Source organism: Rhinolophus hipposideros (genome assembly GCF_964194185.1).
Source record: "Rhinolophus hipposideros genome assembly, chromosome: 3".
Lineage (NCBI taxonomy): Eukaryota > Metazoa > Chordata > Mammalia > Chiroptera > Rhinolophidae > Rhinolophus > Rhinolophus hipposideros.
In genome coordinates, this window is record NC_138049.1 from 64,043,384 (window position 1) to 64,063,015 (window position 19,632).

General features: G+C 37.7%; 1 protein-coding gene across 6 annotated transcripts in view; it reads left to right on the forward strand.

The window, feature by feature from the left end:
• RARS2 (arginyl-tRNA synthetase 2, mitochondrial) overlaps positions 1 to 19,632 on the forward strand; it is a 56,719-nt gene that overhangs the window by 35,788 nt on the left and 1,299 nt on the right. For 2 of the 6 annotated variants that reach the window (XM_081044286.1, XM_081044287.1), the window contains 12 exons: positions 2,253 to 2,336; positions 5,079 to 5,155; positions 9,205 to 9,363; positions 10,377 to 10,483; positions 11,661 to 11,756; positions 13,256 to 13,316; positions 14,493 to 14,569; positions 15,063 to 15,187; positions 15,770 to 15,837; positions 15,920 to 16,029; positions 17,354 to 17,449; positions 18,389 to 18,463. In XM_081044286.1, the coding sequence (XP_080900412.1) occupies positions 2,253 to 2,336; positions 5,079 to 5,155; positions 9,205 to 9,363; positions 10,377 to 10,483; positions 11,661 to 11,756; positions 13,256 to 13,316; positions 14,493 to 14,569; positions 15,063 to 15,187; positions 15,770 to 15,837; positions 15,920 to 16,029; positions 17,354 to 17,449; positions 18,389 to 18,463 (1,135 nt within the window). The remainder of the gene's footprint in view (positions 1 to 2,252; positions 2,337 to 5,078; positions 5,156 to 9,204; positions 9,364 to 10,376; positions 10,484 to 11,660; positions 11,757 to 13,255; positions 13,317 to 14,492; positions 14,570 to 15,062; positions 15,188 to 15,769; positions 15,838 to 15,919; positions 16,030 to 17,353; positions 17,450 to 18,388; positions 18,464 to 19,632) is intronic. The other 4 variants (XM_081044290.1, XM_081044288.1, XM_081044289.1 and 1 more) reach the window with 3 other exon arrangements.

A 19,632-nucleotide genomic window follows, 5' to 3' on the forward strand; every position in this document is an offset into this window, starting at 1 on the left:
TAGAAAAAAAGAAATTTGTTTCAAAACCAAAAGATTAACTCAGAAACCGGTTTTAACTGATATGTTTAACATGTTTTTAACATTTTAAAACTATGTATGCATATGGAGAAGACCTAAAAGATGCAAAAATGAAAATAGTTATGTTGGGATGATAGTAATCCCCCCAATATTTTGTCCATATATTTTGTTTTAAAAAAGAAACACTGTTATATATCAATTATATCGCAATTTAAAAAAAACTCATGTCATGTGAGTGCTAATTGGAATATTCAAGACTGGAAATTGAAACACTGTTCTAATAGATTACTATGGTACTTGATAGCTATAATGCTTCAGTGTATATACTTAACAATTTCCATGTATTTAAAACATATAATACAGCCCAATTTAAAAACTGCAATTAGAATTGTATAATATTAGAATTGGGAGGGACTTTGAAGTTTATCTCATCTAATCTATCTTCCGATATAGAAATCTGTCTATTGCATGCTTAAGAGAAAGCCCTTTAATCCGTACTTGAATACTTCTAAGAATTGGAGAAATCAACACTTGGTACCATAGATTATTATTAAACTGGAGTCAGCTCTCATTGTTACAAAGTTCTCAAGCAACATTTTAAGAGAGGAAATGACAAGACTTGAAAAATATATAAGAAATATACTGTATCATAAAAGCTACATGAGTAAGTCAAAAGTGTAGCAGTAAGTGATGGGTAGAACATGACAAAATTGTTTAATGGTTAATAAGATAAATATTTGGACCAGGAAGAAAAAATATTTATTGAGAATTTACTTAACCATGTTAAGTATTTTCATGTGTTAGCTCAATTAATTTTACAACAGCCCTGTTTAGTAGTAAGTACTGCTAAGTCTGGTCTGTGGATGAGGAAACTCGGATACCAAAAGTAACTTTTCCAAAGTCACATAGCTAGTAAGTATCATAGCTAGGATTGGAAAGTAAACAGTCAGTTCCAATGCTGATTCTATCTCTTAGTTGGATTTGTAAGATAATAAGGTGCTAAGGAAAAATAGGAATAGTCTGAGTATCATCTGAAGAAGGTGGTTCCTGTTGCTGGGATTATATAGAGTGGGAAAGTCTAGAAGTAGAGAAGCTGGAAGAGAATTAGCTGCAGTATTTAAGTCATATATGCATATTATTTGCAGAAAACTAGATCTACTCGTAAAAGCAGGAAGAGATTCACTGTAGGACATTGAAGCACTTACGAAGTTGTGGGAGTGCTGAGAAGCTGTGGATTAAGCTGACAAAAATGACTCTTAAAACTGTACCATAGAGCTTGGTCATCAAGGGAGCAGAATTCTATCTTTTCTGCAATCACTTCAGCACTGCTCTAGAACCATGCTGCCCAGGAAACTGCCACGAGTCCTGCCATTCTTTCTAGAATTCATACTGGCAAAAGAGGCAGCCTCGTACCCGATTTTTCAATCACCTTGCAGGTCGGTCACATGATGGCACACTAGGACCTCAATTAGTAATGCCACATGCATATACACAAAGCCTCCACAGCTGTGCTTGTCAGAAAAAAAAAAGTAGCTCCCCTTCCACCTTCCTTTCCACCTTTGAAATCTCATGCAAAGTGTATCTGATTGCCCAAACCTAAATGACCTCTGGACCCCTAACTGCAAGAGAGTTTGGCAAATGTAATTTTTAGGTTTCCAGACTCTATAGTATGTTGAGGGCACACTAGAAGAATGGAATAGATGTTGAATATGAAACCAGTATCAGCAGTTCAGGGAGGTGAAAGCTTTGGACTGCTGTGTGCTGTTAGGGAGCAGGCATGAGAAGATGGATTTCAGTACTTGAAAGAAGGTAAAGTGAGCTTTTTAGAAAAAACAAAACAAAACAAAACAGTATAGCTCAGATTCTTTAGGGCACAGCCAAATTATTTCTTGGTAATTAGTGAGATTCTGTTATTTTCTGTCCTTGGTATTAACTTGGAGTAGCAATTACTTTAACATGTGTTCCCACCTCCCATTAATGTTAATGACAATTCTGTTCTTGTGAAAATTATGAGATTCTTTGGAATAACTGCCCCCAAAATAATTTCTTACTTCCTTTCTATAGCATAGATGAAAACATAATAATGAATATTTTAGTATAAAAAACAAAAACTTAAGTTGGTAAATTTTGCCAAAAGAATTTTCTATATTATACTTTGATAATAGAGAAGCACATGGTTCTTATGCCAAAATGGATAACAAAAATGAGAAATTGTATATTTTATTGGTTACTAGGAAATTTCATAGCAAATCTCAAAGAAGCTTTAGGACATCAAGTAACCAGAATAAATTACCTTGGAGATTGGGGCATGCAGTTTGGTAAGTTTGAGATTTTATTTTTCATTTCACTGTTAAATTTAATATGTTTTAATATTATGTCACTTGATCGTCTGGACAGAATATAGACAGAATCCCATTAGATAAAGTAATGCCTCTTTTTTCCCTAATGTTTTGTTGTGTTGTTTTTTTTGCATAAACCTTGTATTCTTTTTATTAGAGTAATTCTCACCACACGTAAATTTGGTGGAGGAAACTATACACATTCAGGGCAACACCTGATAAATACGGGCTTTTGTGGTTTTATTAAAGAAAAGTAGCTTACATTTGTGAGTTAAATGTAGAAGTGAGTATACAGGGGGAAAGTAAGTACAGCTGTACACACCCCTCTCGACCACAGCCCCGCCATTTTTAAAACAAAGGAAGTCCAGCCTCCCTGGGCATCCTACATGAAGGCTGATCTGTTGTTATACCCTGGGCTAGTGGCTTAGAGGAAAAATAAAGTGGGATACTTTGACTCCCCTTTAAACTGTACAGTGGCGGGTGGGGTAGGGTGGTCAGAAATCAAAGAGAGGAATGAGACCTAGGCAGATAAGTGCCACAAATTATTTCTAATGTCATGAGTTTAGTCAGAACCACTCCGAGTTCATACATACCAATAATCAAGGTGTGGAAGGGCAGGATAAATGAAGACGCTAAGGCAGTGAAGGATTGGTAGCATGTAAAATACAAACTTTTAAAAATATCTGGCCTACTACATGTGTTTTAAGATCCAGCCCTAGTGTTACTTCTGTAAAGCACTCTGACATACAGACACACCCTTGCCCAGCTTCTCACATCACCAAGTTCCTATACCCAGCTCTACTCAAATAGGCTTCTAACTGTATTCTTCCTTGTGTGCTTCTCTCCCTGCTAGATGGTATGTTCCTTGAAGGCGTGAACTGTGTCTGAATTATTTTTGTATCCATAGGGCTTGGCACATAAGAAGTACTCAAAATGATGAATGACTGTCCTAGGAAGTATTTTACAATACTAATCCAAACGAAAGGCTAGGTAGTAGTTGAAAGCTTCTATAAAGTTCAGTGTACACTGACAGTGCTGAAGTTCACCAATAATGTGTTTCTTATGTAGTGAAATGAAATCAGAGCTTTTAAAAGACCTTTAGCATGACCTTCTCTTATGAATATTATCCTTTCAGTTAATTAAAATCCTGTTTAAACCCTCACTGTTCACAGTGAGGAATCAGAAAACACCCTGCATTTTAAAAGTCACCTGCAGCCCACAACATCTGGCAGCCAGAGGTTTAGGCTCTAGGCTCAGCAGTCAGATTTAATAGGTAGCGTCAGCTCTATATTAGTTTGACCGATTTAGGCATTTCACAGGCATTAGCAAATATGTGATTATGGTATTCATGAAATTTTAGCTGCAGGATTTTATTACAGCTGTCTTTCTCTAAAGGACTACAGTGGTTAATGATCTGTCAACATTTCCATTATAACCGTCATTGCTGAAGAGTTTTAATTTTGTTTGAGCTATCCCCTATTGAAAGCTGGCTGACAGTTCCTAAGCAGAGATTAGTTTTTGGAAAATACTAGGTGGAATGTTAAATGGAATTGGCCTTTACTTTTTCTATTTCTGTTTTTTAGAACACTCTGGGCATCTTTCCTCACTCTGCTCCCAAGACCCTGAATCACAATCACATTTGCTTTTGCTTGCAAGTGAATAGAGCTGGTACATTTTTCAGTTATCCTTCTAGAGCCTGTCTAAGCTCCCGAGTATTGTATGTGCATGTGTGCAATAGCATCCCACTTTCTGCTGAGCCTGCACAGAAAAATGTACACCAGCCAGGCCCAATCGCAATAGCTCCTTCAGAGCTGAAGCTCGGTAATTGATATATAGAAACACATTGGTTTGTTTTTTTTTTAAATAAACTACCTTTTATTGCTTTTGGACCCAGGCTATAGATGTCCTTTCAAACTGAAACTGTGATCATCTTTTAGCAAAATATCTTAAGAGTACAAATAGTCACAGTCCATACTAGGAATTTTCATCGCTAGTTTATAAACCTCAATTACTATTTTTTTTAAAAGGTTCAAATTAACACTATCTCTGAATGCTGAACTTATCATCAGAGACTAAAATAATATCATTGACAAATAAGAGACAAATATATGGCCAGATAAAAGAATTCGTTGCCTGGTGACCTTGAGTGGGAGAAGTAATCGGGGATGTTTAGAGTTTTATCTTTTATTGTTTTAATTCAGTTGTTTAAGAACTAATATTGTAGCACCCAGCTAATAACTACCTTTGTTTTGTTTTAAGATCTACAAGTTTAAAAAGAAAGTTTTGAAACCACTTGCCATCAGTTTGTTCTCACAGATTCTGAGTGTCCAGTGCCTGGAGCAGCATGATGTTTTCCCCAGAGTAGCTGCTCAACAAATGCTTATTTTATTATGTCTGCTAAGGAGGTGTGGGGGACTGTTGGTACAAAGATAAATTAGTCCTAGACCCTGCCTTTGATGAGCTCATAGTTGTTTGTTGGTTTCTGTGAGATTAAATTCAGTGATGGATCTATTTCAGTTGTATTGAATTTGTGATTCAATATATTAAATTTGACTTGTGTCAATTTATGGGGTAGCGGAAGGTGATAGCGTATGTTTTGCAATATTCTCAGGATACATAATTGTGGACATTGATCTTTTTATAGAACTATACCTGTTCCCTCCATGACTGTTCTCTACTGTTCCATTTTATCATTTTTTCATTTATGGATTATTGTGGTAGGTCTTCTGGGAACTGGCTTCCAACTGTTTGGCTATGAGGAAAAACTCCAGTCCAATCCTTTACAGCATCTCTTTGAAGTAAGTTGGCAAGAAACAATATTAGAAAATGCTTCAACTTTTTTGTTTTTCAGAGTACTGTGCAGCTTGGTAACACATTTTTAATCCCAAAGGTTTTAAAAAATGTTCCTTAAAACAAGAAACCAAAATAATTGAAGGTGTTGCTTTTATTTTATTGGGGAGTTCTTTTAATTTTCAAATCCAGTGTTCTTTTATTATTATTTTAGTTGATTCGGGATGGTTTATCTTCATGTATAGAATCATTTTAGAATAAACACATAGGATAACAATTCAACGCAGAGAGAAATTTCTCAATATTTGTCAGTTGCTGTGTACTGCAGCTTTCTTCATGGTAAAACTAAAATTCATTTAGACTTGAAAAACATGCGTATATACTTTTTCCTCTTGTTCGCTCTGAATTTGTATGTGCTTTTTCATTTCTATCTTTCAGCTTCTTTTCCTGGCTTTTGCCTAATGTGAACTCCTTTCTATCCTACTTCATTAGTTCTTTGTTTCTCTGTCCTCAGTCCTTCCGGGAGTTCATTAATAAAACTCTTCCTGTCCAGTTAACCTCCAGGGATGTCTACCCTTTTCACTGTCCCAGTAGTTAATCTGTGCTGTACCTGGGCCTCACAAGAAGAATTACAGATACAGTTTCAGCCATGTTGGGGACAGAGGTGGGGATCAAACTGAAGATGGTATGCCTGTGTGTGAGGAAGAGTGCATGCCAAGTAATGCCTCACTTCTCGAGCCAGAGTCACAAAGAGCATTTCATCATTTTTCTTTTTGTTAAATGGTTTTTCCCCCGCAGCTGATTTTGTAGTTACATTTCACAAAAATACATTCTAATTCTTAAAGACTTTTAAAGGTTTATAATTTCCTCCTGAGTCCATGCCTACATTGCACTTTAAGTGCCTACTTTTGATTTATAATATTAACCAAAAGACTTTTCCTCTCTTTCCCATTTAGAGTTTTATTGATAGGCAAGAGTTTAAAAATTAATAATTCTTTGTGGTTGTCTATAACTAAAGCATGCCAACCTTAGTGTCTGGAATTTTTACTGTCTTATTTTTTAAAACTGAATAATGGCAAGTATTTTTTACCGCAAGCTTAGTGAACCTTTCATCAGATTCAGGTCCACAGAGACAACCCATGGTGCAGAAAATATAAATGCCGCTTGGAGACCTTTTGTCATTGAGAGAACATTTTAAAGAATTTATTAGAGTTTATTACAGCTTCACATGAGAGTTACTGTTCTTACCTTTCTTCCACCTGCTGCAAAAGTTTTTATTTAATCTTGAACAGTAAATCTTTGTTGCTTATAATATTTTAAATATTTTAGAATTAAAAACCTAGGCAAAAGCATTTCTTTTCTAAAGCAGTGATAAACGTTAATAATTACAGTTTTATATTGTGCATTTACAGGCAGATTGTTAAGTGCTGATTAGTGCTCTTTTATTGTTCTATTTTAATAGTGTTAGTTGATTTTCGGTAATGTTTGGTTTATAACTACAAATTGCTGAAATGCCAAGATTCTTCAAGTAGTAGAAAGAGTTTTTATGTTTTGTTTTGTTTCAATTATTTCTATTTTAAATTTTAAGAAAGGGAAAAGATTCTGGTTGTTTTCTAAAACTATTCTTATCAGTAGTTTGAATGCATATTCGGTTTTTAAATGTTTGACTGAGTTTAGAGTCCTAGATTTAAAAGAACTAAAATCTTTACTGGAAATAACGATATTTTGTGTATGTTTGCTTATAAGTTGTGTGCATGTGAGAGAGAGAGAGAGAGAGGTTTTGAATCACAAATAATACATAGCATATCTTTACTCCTGTAAGTTGGGCTTCATAGGCATACCTCATTTTATTGTGCTTCATTTTATTGTGCTTCACAGTTGCATTTTTTTACAAATGGAAGGCAAGACCCTCCATCAGCAAAAAGATTGACTCAGTTTATTTGTAATACTTTATTGCAGTGGCCAGGAACTGAACCACAGTATCTCTGAGGTTATGCCTGTATTAAGCAGTTGTCAATGGATAGGTCATTCAAAAGTCAGAAGTTTTCAATTTGCTGTTTTACAGTTACTCCCTCAGTTTTCCTACACCTAACCAAAATCATCTTTCTCTGTTTTCTACCTGACTTACGCTGGACTTACTCATAGGACCACACGGAAATTCATTTTTTATGATAATGTGTGTCAGGTCTCCCAAGACCACACCCACGTTCGGTGATTCGCTAGGACTCACAGGACTCAGCATATAGTTGTACTCAGAGCCATTATTTATTACAAGGAAAGGATGCAAAATTAACTCCACAAAGGGAAAAGGCACATGAGGTGAAGCCTGGAGGAAACCAGGCCCCAACTTCCCAGAGTCCTTTCTTCCTAGTAGGGCCACACAGAATGCACTTAATTCCTCCTGCAACAAATTGTGACAGTACATGAGATGTTGTCTGACCAGGAAAGTTCCTTAGATGCTCTGTGCCCAAGGTTTCTATTTGAGGATCACGTAGAAACCCTCTGCTTAGCATGTACAAAAATTCTGAACTCCCAGGAGGAAAGCAAGTGTTGAGCATAAACCATATTGTTTGCACAAACTGTGTCGGTACAGTGAGCCACTCAGCTTGGTTGGTGGCAACATTCCCCAAATCCAAGTTCCCAGATGGCAGCCAATGGCTAACCTTGTGAACCGAACATTTTAAGAATACCAGTCTCAGGCCTACTATATTAACTCTTTTCTGCACAACATGCTTTAAAGAGGAAAAATAAATATTAGGTAGTTCTTACCTTTATTTAGGAGTATGTATTCATTTAATTCTGCCATTCCAGTAATTAACACAAGCCATCTATGAAAAGTGAGGCATTTTCATATACCTTCAACACCTTGAGACAGATGTTTAATGCCCTGTCCCTTTTGTTGGTAGTATCTAGTGGGTACAAACCACATTCCACTTGTTCAGTGTATTCTCCAGCAATAAAATCACTTTTTCTACCCAAATCTTGCTTCCACAACATTTTGATGACAGTACCGTACAAGTTTAGAGGCCTTGCACTTTTTGTTAGTTTACTTGCCAATTTTTATTACTTTCATGCTACTTTAATAGCTTCCTGGAAAAAATATGAGGATAGTAAAATTATCATTCATGTTTCACTCTGGAAGTGAGTTACAATTTATAAGTCAAATCTTTATAGTCCATATGCCCAACTTCAATACTATTTGAGCTATAATTTTAGAGACTGGAAAATGATTAACTTTGCATTTTGGAGATTGGAAAATGATGAACAACTCTTGTGAACACGGAATCCTAGAACTGGAAGAGCCCTTAATGAGCTACCCAACTCCACTCCTGTCCTTGAGTGGGTGCAGAATTAAACCAGCCAAGACAGGTGGTGCAAAAACGCTTTAAAGTGAGTGCTCTACACAGTTCTCAGGAGTCCCAATTGGAGTGTAATTAAGCTAACTATCCACAGGATCTTCCTAGATCACGTGTTTTACTGGTCTTTCACAGATTTAGAGCACAGTTAAAAAAAATCTTTCATTAAAAAACAACTGCTAAATCATCCTTTGGCGTTTTCTTTACCAAATTGGACCATCCTACTCTCTTCAACCATTGCTCAGAGAAGTTGCAACAATAATAATGACTTAAAAAAAAAAAAAAAGACATGCTAGTCTAGTCGAAGCCAGGCTTTTTTTAACGTAAGGGACTGTAAACTTGGATAAGAAGAAAAAATTACACATTATTTTCACTAACCTCTATTAGAAATTTAGCATTTTCCTTCATTACTGTATCACAAATTTTAAAATAATATTTGGATAACTGTATTTCAATGTAATTATTTCCTTTGTAATCCTATGTACTTTATGCATTTAGAAGCATTTGGAGAAGGGGTCCGTATGGTTTACTAATGGCCCATGGCAAAACAAAAAGAAAAAAGGTTACACACAGTCTATGATGAGGGCACTTGGGTAACCTTTAAATGAGAATTCTCAGGATTATCTTTTGTTTTCTTCTTTTCCTTATTGAAGATAACTGGCTAATAATATTGTTTGTTTAACGTACTGTTGTGCTTTTAGGTTTATGTACAAGTTAATAAAGAAGCAGCAGATGATAAGAGTGTAGCCAAATCGGCACATGAGTTCTTCCAGCGATTGGAACTGGGTGATGTGCAAGCACTTGCACTGTGGCAGAAGTTTCGGGATTTAAGCATAGAAGAGTACATTCGGATTTACAAGGTACCCGTCCACTCTCTTGCTCTCCTGTGGGGTTCTTGACTGGTACTGCTGGCCAGTCAAGTTCCTTCTGAAGCTCACGTTTTAAGAATAGATTTGGCACTGAGTTGAAAATTAGGACTCAGATGTTCTTGGGGTGAAAGTTAGAGCTATGAATAATCTGGAAGCCTGTGAACTTCACAGACTGAATATCAGGTAACATTCTGATACTTCATCTCACTCTGGCTTTTCTCTCTTGTAGCGTACCTTCACTTTTCCTTAACCATTTTTAATTATTTTACTTCCTTAGGCCTATGTGTAATGGCTATACATTTGTTCATTTAATAAACACTTAAGGGCGTGAGAAAAATATAACAGTGAATATGATAAATAAGTTTTCTCATGGACTTCACCTTCTGGCATGGAGACAGAGCCAATTAAACAAAGACAGTGTAAATCAAACAAGAACGTATAGTCTGTTAGATGGTGGTGATGCTATGAAGAAAACTGAAGCAGGGAGGAAGAGATCAGGTGTGCTGTCTGTGGGTGGAATGAGGCGAGTTTTAATAAAGACACCTACGTGGCTGGAGCAAGTAAGCAAGATGAAGAAGAGTGGAGAGAAGGTTGAAGGGGTTGTAGGCTGGGGTATGCTATAGGACATTTTCCAGGGCTCTCCAATCTGGCTTCCTGCTCTGATGGAAATGTTCTGTATCTGTGCTGTCCAATAGCATAGCCACTGGCCATGGGTGACTGTTGAGCACTTGAAATGTGAGTAGTATGGTTGAGAAACTAAATTTTCAGTTTTGTTGAATTTGAAAAGCCCCATGTGCGTAGCAAGTACCATATTGGACAGCGTAGCACTATTGTGAGGACTTGGCTGGTGTGGAGGGAGTCGTTAGGAGGTTAGAGCAGAGGAGTGACTTGATCTAATTCTTATTTTCCCCATCTGTGTGACAGACTGTACAACGTCCTATACTGTCTCAGGGGAAACTAATAGGGCATGTAAGTAACATTCTTTTGTTTCTGAACCCTTTTAGCGTCTAGGAGTACACTTTGATGAATACTCAGGAGAATCATTTTATCGTGAAAAATCTCAAGAAGTCTTAAAGTTGCTGGACAGTAAAGGACTCCTGCAGAAAACAATGTATGATCAGGTTACTATTCTTTAGTAAAGTCTTGCTGTTCTATGAAATTGGTATTGATATATTCTCTCAGGAAGGACAGCAGAATGTGCTGTGCAACCTTCTGACATTTTTTTATAGTGCTTTTTGCTGTCCAAAGTACTTTCCCACATGCTGTCTTTTGCTGCCATAAAGTTCTGGTCAGTTTGGGAGAAAGGATGTTATCTGCTCTTTACACATGAGCAAACTGAAGCACAGAAAGTACAAGTGACCTGCCCTGAGGCCACACCAGCTAATAATGGTGTAACTGGGAAATGGAAATGGAACTCACATCTTCTCATTCAGCCCTGCCTTTTTAAAAAAAATTCCATCCTGTTCAAAACAGGATGTAAGGCAGCTTATGAAAAGAGGTACACTACGACCGACCAGCTTTTGAAAGAGTAAAATGAGGAAATCAGGAAGCAAGGGCAGAGAAAACAATTTGAAGTCAGGGATAATATTAGTACACCATATAGCACATGGTGGTTTTGTGTCCTTGCTTAAGGTAGATTTCTAATTTAGCTTTCAGCTGCCTGTCAGCCAAACCACCAGAAACACCAGTTATAGGAGCCCAGGCATCTATAATGCCCAGGCAAACGAGTTGCTTAGACACTCTCCATAGTGCCAAAGAGCAACTTCTCTTGTCATCCTTATACGGAAGACAGAGAATGTGTTTCAGAACATCCTCAGTCATGTCCTTATGGTACATTTTTAGATTGCCATATACAAATTCTAATTTTTGATCAGGCAGGAAAGACAACAGATTCCATGGTTTTATTACTCAAGGGTATTTTCTAGCATGTTAAAAATTAGCCCAATATTGAATTTCATAATAGCTTGCATTAGAAGAAGATACTTCATGTTAAAGTGCAGTTGAAATCTCATTTTTTCAACTGGCTATGGTAAAGACATCTAAGTATCTTACCATATTTACAGATTTTAAAAAGGATAGGATAACCAAATATTAATTACATCATGCCCACTCTTAATAGATTCATGGTCAGATTCCATTTTGTTTTTCTTCACTGTTGGTTACACTATTTATTGCTACTTAAGTAATAAAAATAGCTTCTGGTTTGCCAAAGATAATGTTATAGATATTACACTTTTAAAGGTCTTAATTTCTTATGTTGCTTCAGGGTTACCTTTTTGCATTTCTAGAAAAGGAACAGCTGTAGTGGATCTTTCTGGGAATGGTGACCCCTCCTCAATTTGTACTGTAATGCGAAGTGATGGGACTTCTCTCTATGCTACCAGGTTTGTGTCTAATGTGAAGGTCAACATTACAATGTGTATATGAGGTCGGACAATTAAGTTCGCGAACTCATCCTAGAAAAAGTGCTACATACCTCACTGCTGAATATCACTATGGTCATCTTCAAAATACTCCCCTTGGGAAGCTATGCACTGAAGCCAGTGCCTGGTCCACCCTTCAAAGCAATTCTGGAACTCTTTTTAGAATGGCCATCAGAGCTGTCATCCTATTACCCTTGGTGTCCTGAATGTCATCAAAATGTCTTCCTTTCAATATTTCCTTTATTTTTGGGTAAAGAAAGAAGTCATCGGAGGCCAGGTCAGGTGAGTAGGGAGGGTGTTCCAATACAGTTATTTGTTTACTGGCTAAAAACTCCCTCCCAGACAGTGCCCTGTGAGCTGGTGCGTTGTCGTGATGCAAGAGCCATGAATTGTTGGCGAAAAGTTCAGGTCGTCTTACTTTTTCACTCAAGCACTTCCAAATAGTAAACTTGGTTAACTGTTTGTCCAGTTGATACAAATTCATAAAGAATAATCCCTCTAATGATCAAATTTATAAAGAATAATCCTTCTAATATCAAAAAGGGTTAGCAACGTCATTGCAACAAGCTCGCAAACTTAATTGTCAGACCTCATGCGACTTCATGTTCTTTGTTCTAGGATTAACACTAAAACAATCATTTTATCCTCAAAACTATTACCAAATGCTAATTTCTAAATCTCTTGTTGTCATCACTCCAAATATGTTTATTGGGTTTCTGTTTGTTGACAGTTATAGTTCCCGAAAAGATTTAGTATCATCAGAAAAGTGACTGAAAACTATATACAGTTAAACATCATAGGATTTTCACAGCTGAGTACATTTTTCTATAAACTGTAAAACTGATACCTCATAATCAACTATTTCACCATATTTTCAATTGCACGTTGCAGGAAATGTATACTAGAAGGTGGCCATATTGGCTCAGTGGTGTTCTCACTCTTTAAAGACCATCTTACGTACACAGAAGTGTCAGTCCTCATTCTGATTATGGGAAAATAGACCAAGGGAAAATAGGCCATGTCGCTTATAGCTAGAAGATACTTATTTAGCTACTATATCACCTATGTTTTAAGTATGTTCTTTAAAAGAATGTATTGCACATAAGTGCCCATTAGGTGATTCTTTCCAGTAGGTTTTTTTTTTTGTTTGGAAATTAACAAGTCCTAAAATGTTTACCTACTTTGCCTAGAGCTATTTTAGTTATTACTACTTGTCCCAGAGCTCTTATGTTTTTAAAAATCTTTTCACAGCACTTTTATTATTATTGCTTTCCCCAAAGCTATTTTTGTTATTTTCACTTTGTTATCAAAATATGACATTGGGATTATATAAGCATAGTATACCCCAAGCTATGGGATAATAGGCATTCTTAATTAGAAAAGCCTCATTACTATTAAATAGATAACAGATTATTACCCACACCTGCTCACTAACTCTTAATTTATGGCCGTTTTTTCAGAGATCTTGCAGCTGCTATAGATCGAATGGACAAGTATAATTTTGATACAATGATTTACGTGGTAAGTAATCACAATAAAGAACAAAAGGTTATGATCCCTAGCTCATGAAAACTGCAAAGATAGAAATTAGATGCCATGTTGAACTATGGAAAAATAATTTTGTCAAGCTATAAAAAGAATTCAATACTAAGTGTATTTAAGGTAGCAGCCACTATGTTAAAAAAAAAAAAAGAAAGAAAGAAAAACCCTTAAAAATGAAAGAATTCAGATTGTTTCATAATAAAAACAAAATTACTCAAATCAGGAAAATGGTTATGTGAAATGAATATGTACAGATCACTATAATGCACTTTAAAAAAATAATTTTCTGTTTTACATATTTTAAGACTCGAAGTTTTAAATAGTAGTTTCCATATAACCTTCACCCAGCCTTCCCCAAAGATAGTATCTTACATAACCATAGTACTTCGTCAATACCAGGAAACCGACATTGGAAGAGACCTTAGTTAATTTTGCCAATTTTTACATGTATTGGTGTGTGTGGGTGTGTCTGTGTATGAAATTTTATCACATATGTAGATTCACATAACCATCACTGCATTCAGAAAACAGAGCTGTTCCATTATAAAATGCCCTCATGGCAACCACTTAATAGTACCTTTTCCCCAACCCTAACCCCTGGCAACCACTGTTCTGTTCTCCATTACTAGTTTTTGTCACTGCAAGTGTTGTGTAAATGGACTCACAGAAGGTAACCTTCTGAGATTGGCATTTTTCACTCAGCATAATGAATGCCCTTGAGATCCACCCAAACTGTTGTATCCATATTTTGTTCCTTTTATTGCCCAGTCTCTTCTTACCTTCCTTTCCATGTGCAGCCTCATTTCCCCTTAAGAAAAAAAGGTGCCCTTAAGTATCTTCTTAAAGCTTACCTTTAGCCTTCTAGGAGATGAAGGTCATAACAGCTGAGAGAGAAGGAATTTAAATAGAATGCTCAGAACATTCAAGTTCAAATTTCCTCCTGACAGTGGAGTGTAGCAGCTCTTATTTCCTTCTTCTAGTGCACTCAGCTTAAACATTCTACTACTGGCATCCTCTTTGTGTATTTACTTAAAACATCAATTGACAATGACTCTAGTCTGTCAGAACTCAAATATTTTACTTTGATTCATGTCCAACCTATTTTTGTGGATTAATTTACCACTGTTCCTTTATTTTAAATACATTTTTCTCAAGACAGATAAAGGGCAAAAAAAGCATTTTCAGCAAGTGTTCCAGATGCTGCAGATCATGGGATATGACTGGGCAGAAAGGTACTGTCTACGTGGTTCTTCATTGCCTGCCTCCGGATCATTAATTGTTAGGTCAGCCAAGTCCGAAAGTGTAACAGGTTTCTCAAGATGCTCATTGAAACTTCGTTTCAAAATGCGTGCAAAAGCAGATTTGTTTTTGTGTTCACTTATGCCCTGGCTATATTAATTTCTAGCTTATAAACATTTGATAAATGTGTTGTTATTAGACATCTGCTTGCAGTGGCTTAATGTTCAAAATTCTTAGCCTCTGTCTCCTTTTTTTCTTAAAGGCAACTAGGAATTTAATCACATGCTAGTGATTATCTCTAGAAAATGAAGCTGAGAGTTTAACATATTTTGTGGCTTACAAATCACATCATATTTCAACTTATTAATTTTTTAAAATCCCTCTAGGAAAGTTGAAGTTCAGACTGCTCTCTAAAAGTGTTACTCTATATTTTGATCACCAGATCATTTTTAGTTTTCGGTTAACTAAATGCCCTCTTCGCTTCAGGTGCCAGCACGTGCCCTTTGGAGTAGTGCAAGGGATGAAGACTCGAAGAGGAGATGTTACTTTTCTGGAAGATGTCTTAAATGAGATTCGATTAAGGATGCTACAGAACATGGCTTCCGTTAAGAGTGAGGTCACTTTGTTGTTGTTATAACTCACGTGCTATTTTTATATATTGCTGGACTTTTTTGCATGTTATTTATTCCCTCCATTGAACTTTCACTAACCTTGTCAAAAATAGCTTGCATTAATTAGAGGTGCCAGAATGTTTAGACTTGCTACTCGGATGTTGTTCAGTTCAATAATCTGAGTTGCTATTACCCTGGGCCTCTATTCATGGACAGCTTCAGGTTGTCATTCCACTGTTGGAGTGGTTAAGTGAAGGTCCTATGTTACATAACTGGAAACAATTCACAAGTCCTCTGGATTTGTTTAACCTTCAGCCTTGGAAAAAATAAGTACCAGCTATATCTATTGTCTTACAAAGAATATTTACAAGAAAAATAAATTTGTGTATTTTCCCTTTTAATGAAGGCAGGGGAGTTGTCATTGTCAAAGCTCAATTAGCCCAAATTAGGAAAGTAAATTGCCCACAGTGAACCTGTTTGTTCTTGATACTGCCAGCATCCATTTTCAGCAGATTCTGTCTCCCCTTAAACCCCTGATTAGATCTGTAGCTTCATGCAGGTTACTGCCTTTGTCTGTTTCAGCTACCAAAGAGCTGGAGAACCCACAGGAGACTGCAGAGAGGGTCGGGCTCGCAGCACTCATTATTCAGGTCTGTCACGACTGCTTCCTCTGCGACCCTTTTGTTTGGTACTAGAACAAATCCCAGGACTGAAGGTTTACTGTCATTTTAGGACTTCAGAGGTTTACTCTTGTCTGACTATCAGTTCAGCTGGGATCGTGTTTTGCAGAGTCGTGGGGACACAGGCGTCTTCCTGCAGTACACGCACGCGCGCCTCCACAGGTGAGAGGAGGCCGTAGGCGAACACTGGGCACGCTGCCCTTGGGCGGGGGCGTCAGGGCTTGGCTGGTGTGGTCCTAAAACCAGAGGCCCTGGTCTCTGGGCTTCTCAGACATCTCATATTCAAAACTAGTTAAAGTACACTGGACCGTTATGTTCGGTTTCTGTGGGGTTTTTAAAATATTTATTTATTGAGCACCTATGTAAGAAATGCTCTTGTGTACTTTAGTACTCAGAATAACCCTGCTAAAGAATATACTCCATTTTCAGATGAAGAAACTGATTTAAGAAAAATTGAGGCATCAAGTCAAACAATGTTAGCTTCAAAGTCTAGGACTGTAGTCATGTGCCACTGAATGACAGGGATATATTCTGAGAAATGCACCGTTACATGACTTCGTCATTGCACGAACACCTTAGCGTGCACTTACACACACCGAGATGGTACGGCCCATGACACTCCTGAGCTAGATGGACAGGCTGCTGCTCTGTAGGGGAGTACAAATAATTTTCTCTCTATCCTTCTGGGATTTTGGCTGAGATATCCCTGTAATAAAAGACAGATTAGCAGGAGAAAATCAGAAGTTTAAGTAACATGAATACCTTCCTGTATACATGGGAGAGACCCAGGAAAAACGAGTTATTTGCCAAAGTGGCTATAGCTACCCCCTTAAATACCATCTTCAGCTGAAAACAAAAGATGTTGGGGGTGGAGAGTCAGTTATGGGAGGTGACGAGGAAAAGCACAGTAAAGAATGGTAAGGCTGTTATACAGATTTCAGTCTTGGGCTTTTGCATTGATGAGAGTTTCTAGAAGTAAAGTGATCCCCATCTTCCTGATACAGCATGGAGATACCCTTACAAATGTAAATGTCTTTTACAAAGGGTAACTTCTACTTGGTTTTCAGAGCTTCTTCGGTGTCTGCTGTCTCTTAAAATTAACCAGCCTAAATAATTCTTATGCCAAGTAGAATTATTTCATTCAAATTTGGGGGTGACAGATTGTTTTCCTACAGCTCCTAGGCTACAAATCTGTACAGCATGTTACTGTACTGGATGCTGTAGGCAACTATAACACATGGTATTTGTAATGTGTTGTGCTGCGTTAGGTCGGCTAGGACGTCACTAGGTGATAGGAATTTTTCAGCTCCATCATAATCTTATGGGCCCACTGTCCAATATGTCGTCCACGGCTGACTGGCGTTCTGGGGCATGACTGTATATTGAGGTGAGCATGACTGTGGATTGTGAGATGGGGTTCATCACTTGCAATTATGTGTCCTTGAATGACTTGTTTGATCCTTTGTTCTTTTTAAACTTTTGATAGTTTGGAAGAGACTTTTGGATGTGGTTATCTAAATGACTTCAACACTGCTTGTTTACAAGAGCCACAGTCTGTTTCAATTCTCCAGCATCTTCTCAGGTATGGTTTTGTGGTGTTAGTCGGCTTCCACTCCACTCAGTGAAATGACTGCTGGCTTGCTGACATAGGCCAGTAGTTAGTCCTGCCTCCTGCTTCTAGACAGCATTTCCTAAACGTCTGACCACAAGTGCACAGAGGCCACGCTCATGGTCAGGCGTTAGGTTTTAGAAATATTACCACCCCTGAAGTAGCCCAGGTGCCTAACGTCCTCTAGGTTGTGGTATGAGAATATGAAGCCTGGTAAAAGCTTAACTGTTTAGTTTTTAAAAAGATCTTCTCACCCTGTGACAAGTGAAGGAAAATCCCTGTTTGTGCAACTTCCCTGAGACCCTAAGTCCCTTCATTTGCCTCCAGTTTCACTTCAGTCTCAAATATACATCTGTCTGGTGGCCGCACACTGGGCAAAAGAGCACTCGTTGGAGCTGTCACAAGCCTTGTCACAAGCCTGTCAGGAGAGAGCCATCGCTGGAAGGGATGTGAGTGGTTAACCAGGCAGTTTTCTCTGATTGCCACACGTGGTCAGGGGTTTGTTCCTGGAGTCAGAAGGAGTTAGTTTACTCACATTTGGCTACTTTGTGAGGAAAAATAAGCCAACCTGGTTTTCTTGGCATTGAGGGGTTTGCTAGCTTCTAAATTATGTTCCTAAACATGGTTAAGAGGCTTTTTACATTCAGTTTAACAGCCATGATTTGAGTCCTTGCTCTGGGCTAAGCTTAAGGGATACGAAGATGATTTAGAAAGCACCGGCCATCAAGGAATTTGTAAGAATGAAAAACGTGCCTTTACCTTCAAATGTACACAAGGTCTTTTTTCAGATAACTTCTACCCTGAATGATACCGCGCCAATCTTACACCCTAGGTCCTGGTCTCACCGTCTTAGCTTGGTGCGATAGGTGTAGAGTCTTCCCCTGCCGAATGCTCCTGTCGTCTTTCTTCTAGGTTCGACGAGGTGCTTTTTAGATCATCTCAGGACCTTCAGCCCAGGCACATTGTCAGTTACCTTCTCACTCTAAGGTACTTTATCATTGGGCTATTTTTAGGTGTTAGAAGACCTGACAAAGGACCTTTCTTTAAAGTTCTCCTATAAACAAAGCCCTCGGCCTAAAAAAAATTATGGGCTTTAAGTTACAGGAATTTTTGCTTCATCTTTGCAAATTAGCAATTGATGTTCGTTCATTCAGTGCCACAAGGTACAGTCACTACAGGCAAGTGAGTAGGAAGCAACAGCCTCATCTTAGGTGGTTACCGAACAGTGGGTGTTAGGATAGAGTGGGCATAAGAGACAAGTTTAGGGTACTCAGCCCAGCCTCAAGCAATCAAAGAGGGCTTCTCAGAGGAAAGGGGTAGATATTAACCATAAGCAAGGACACAGGAGGAAAAAGCCCAGAGCTGAGCCAGAACATAATACACCAAAGGAACCACAAGCACAGTTCTGGGAGGGGTAAGAAATGAAGCATATACACACCTTTTTGCTGTGTACTAAGGCATTTCATCTTATTTTCAGGCCGGGGGTAGAGAGGGTCCATAAAAAGGTTTCAAGTACAGGAACAGAAAAATTCATCAGTTAGAGGGTAGAGAATGAATTGGAAGGTGAGTCAGTGACACTTGGATAGAAATTTCATGCTAGCTGTTCTAGAAACTTTGAATAGAAGTTGACTCTTCTGTAACAACAGCTGTTCTTCCCATAAAGCTATTTAAGAAAGGAAATACTTGCTTTTACTTAAATTTACTGAAATCAGAGGTTAATTGGGACTGTTTTCTTGAATCAGCTTTTTACCCTGTCTTCCCCAGGTTTAATTAAGATTTTTTTCCCTTTAAGTTCCACTTGGATAGGGATGAAGAAGCCAGAAAGTCTTATTAAATGTCATTTAGTCATTGAAACAAATATCATAAGCATCATTTCTCTGACACATTGTTTTACTTGCTGCCGTGCCTAAATAGAAAAGATGCTTTAAAGAACAGTGGCCAGTGTGTGCAGTGGACTGATGACTAGCCCTCCCCCGCCTCCTCACCACACACAGGGGAGAGTCCAGGCCATGTTATGCCTTTCATCTTAAAGGAAACCTAAAGGAGGAAAAACTCATTCTTAGAAAGCAATCTCCTATACTTAAAAGATCAACAATAAAAAATTAAAATTTTAAGAACTTGTCACCTGGTATTAATAGAACCAGGACCAAAATCTA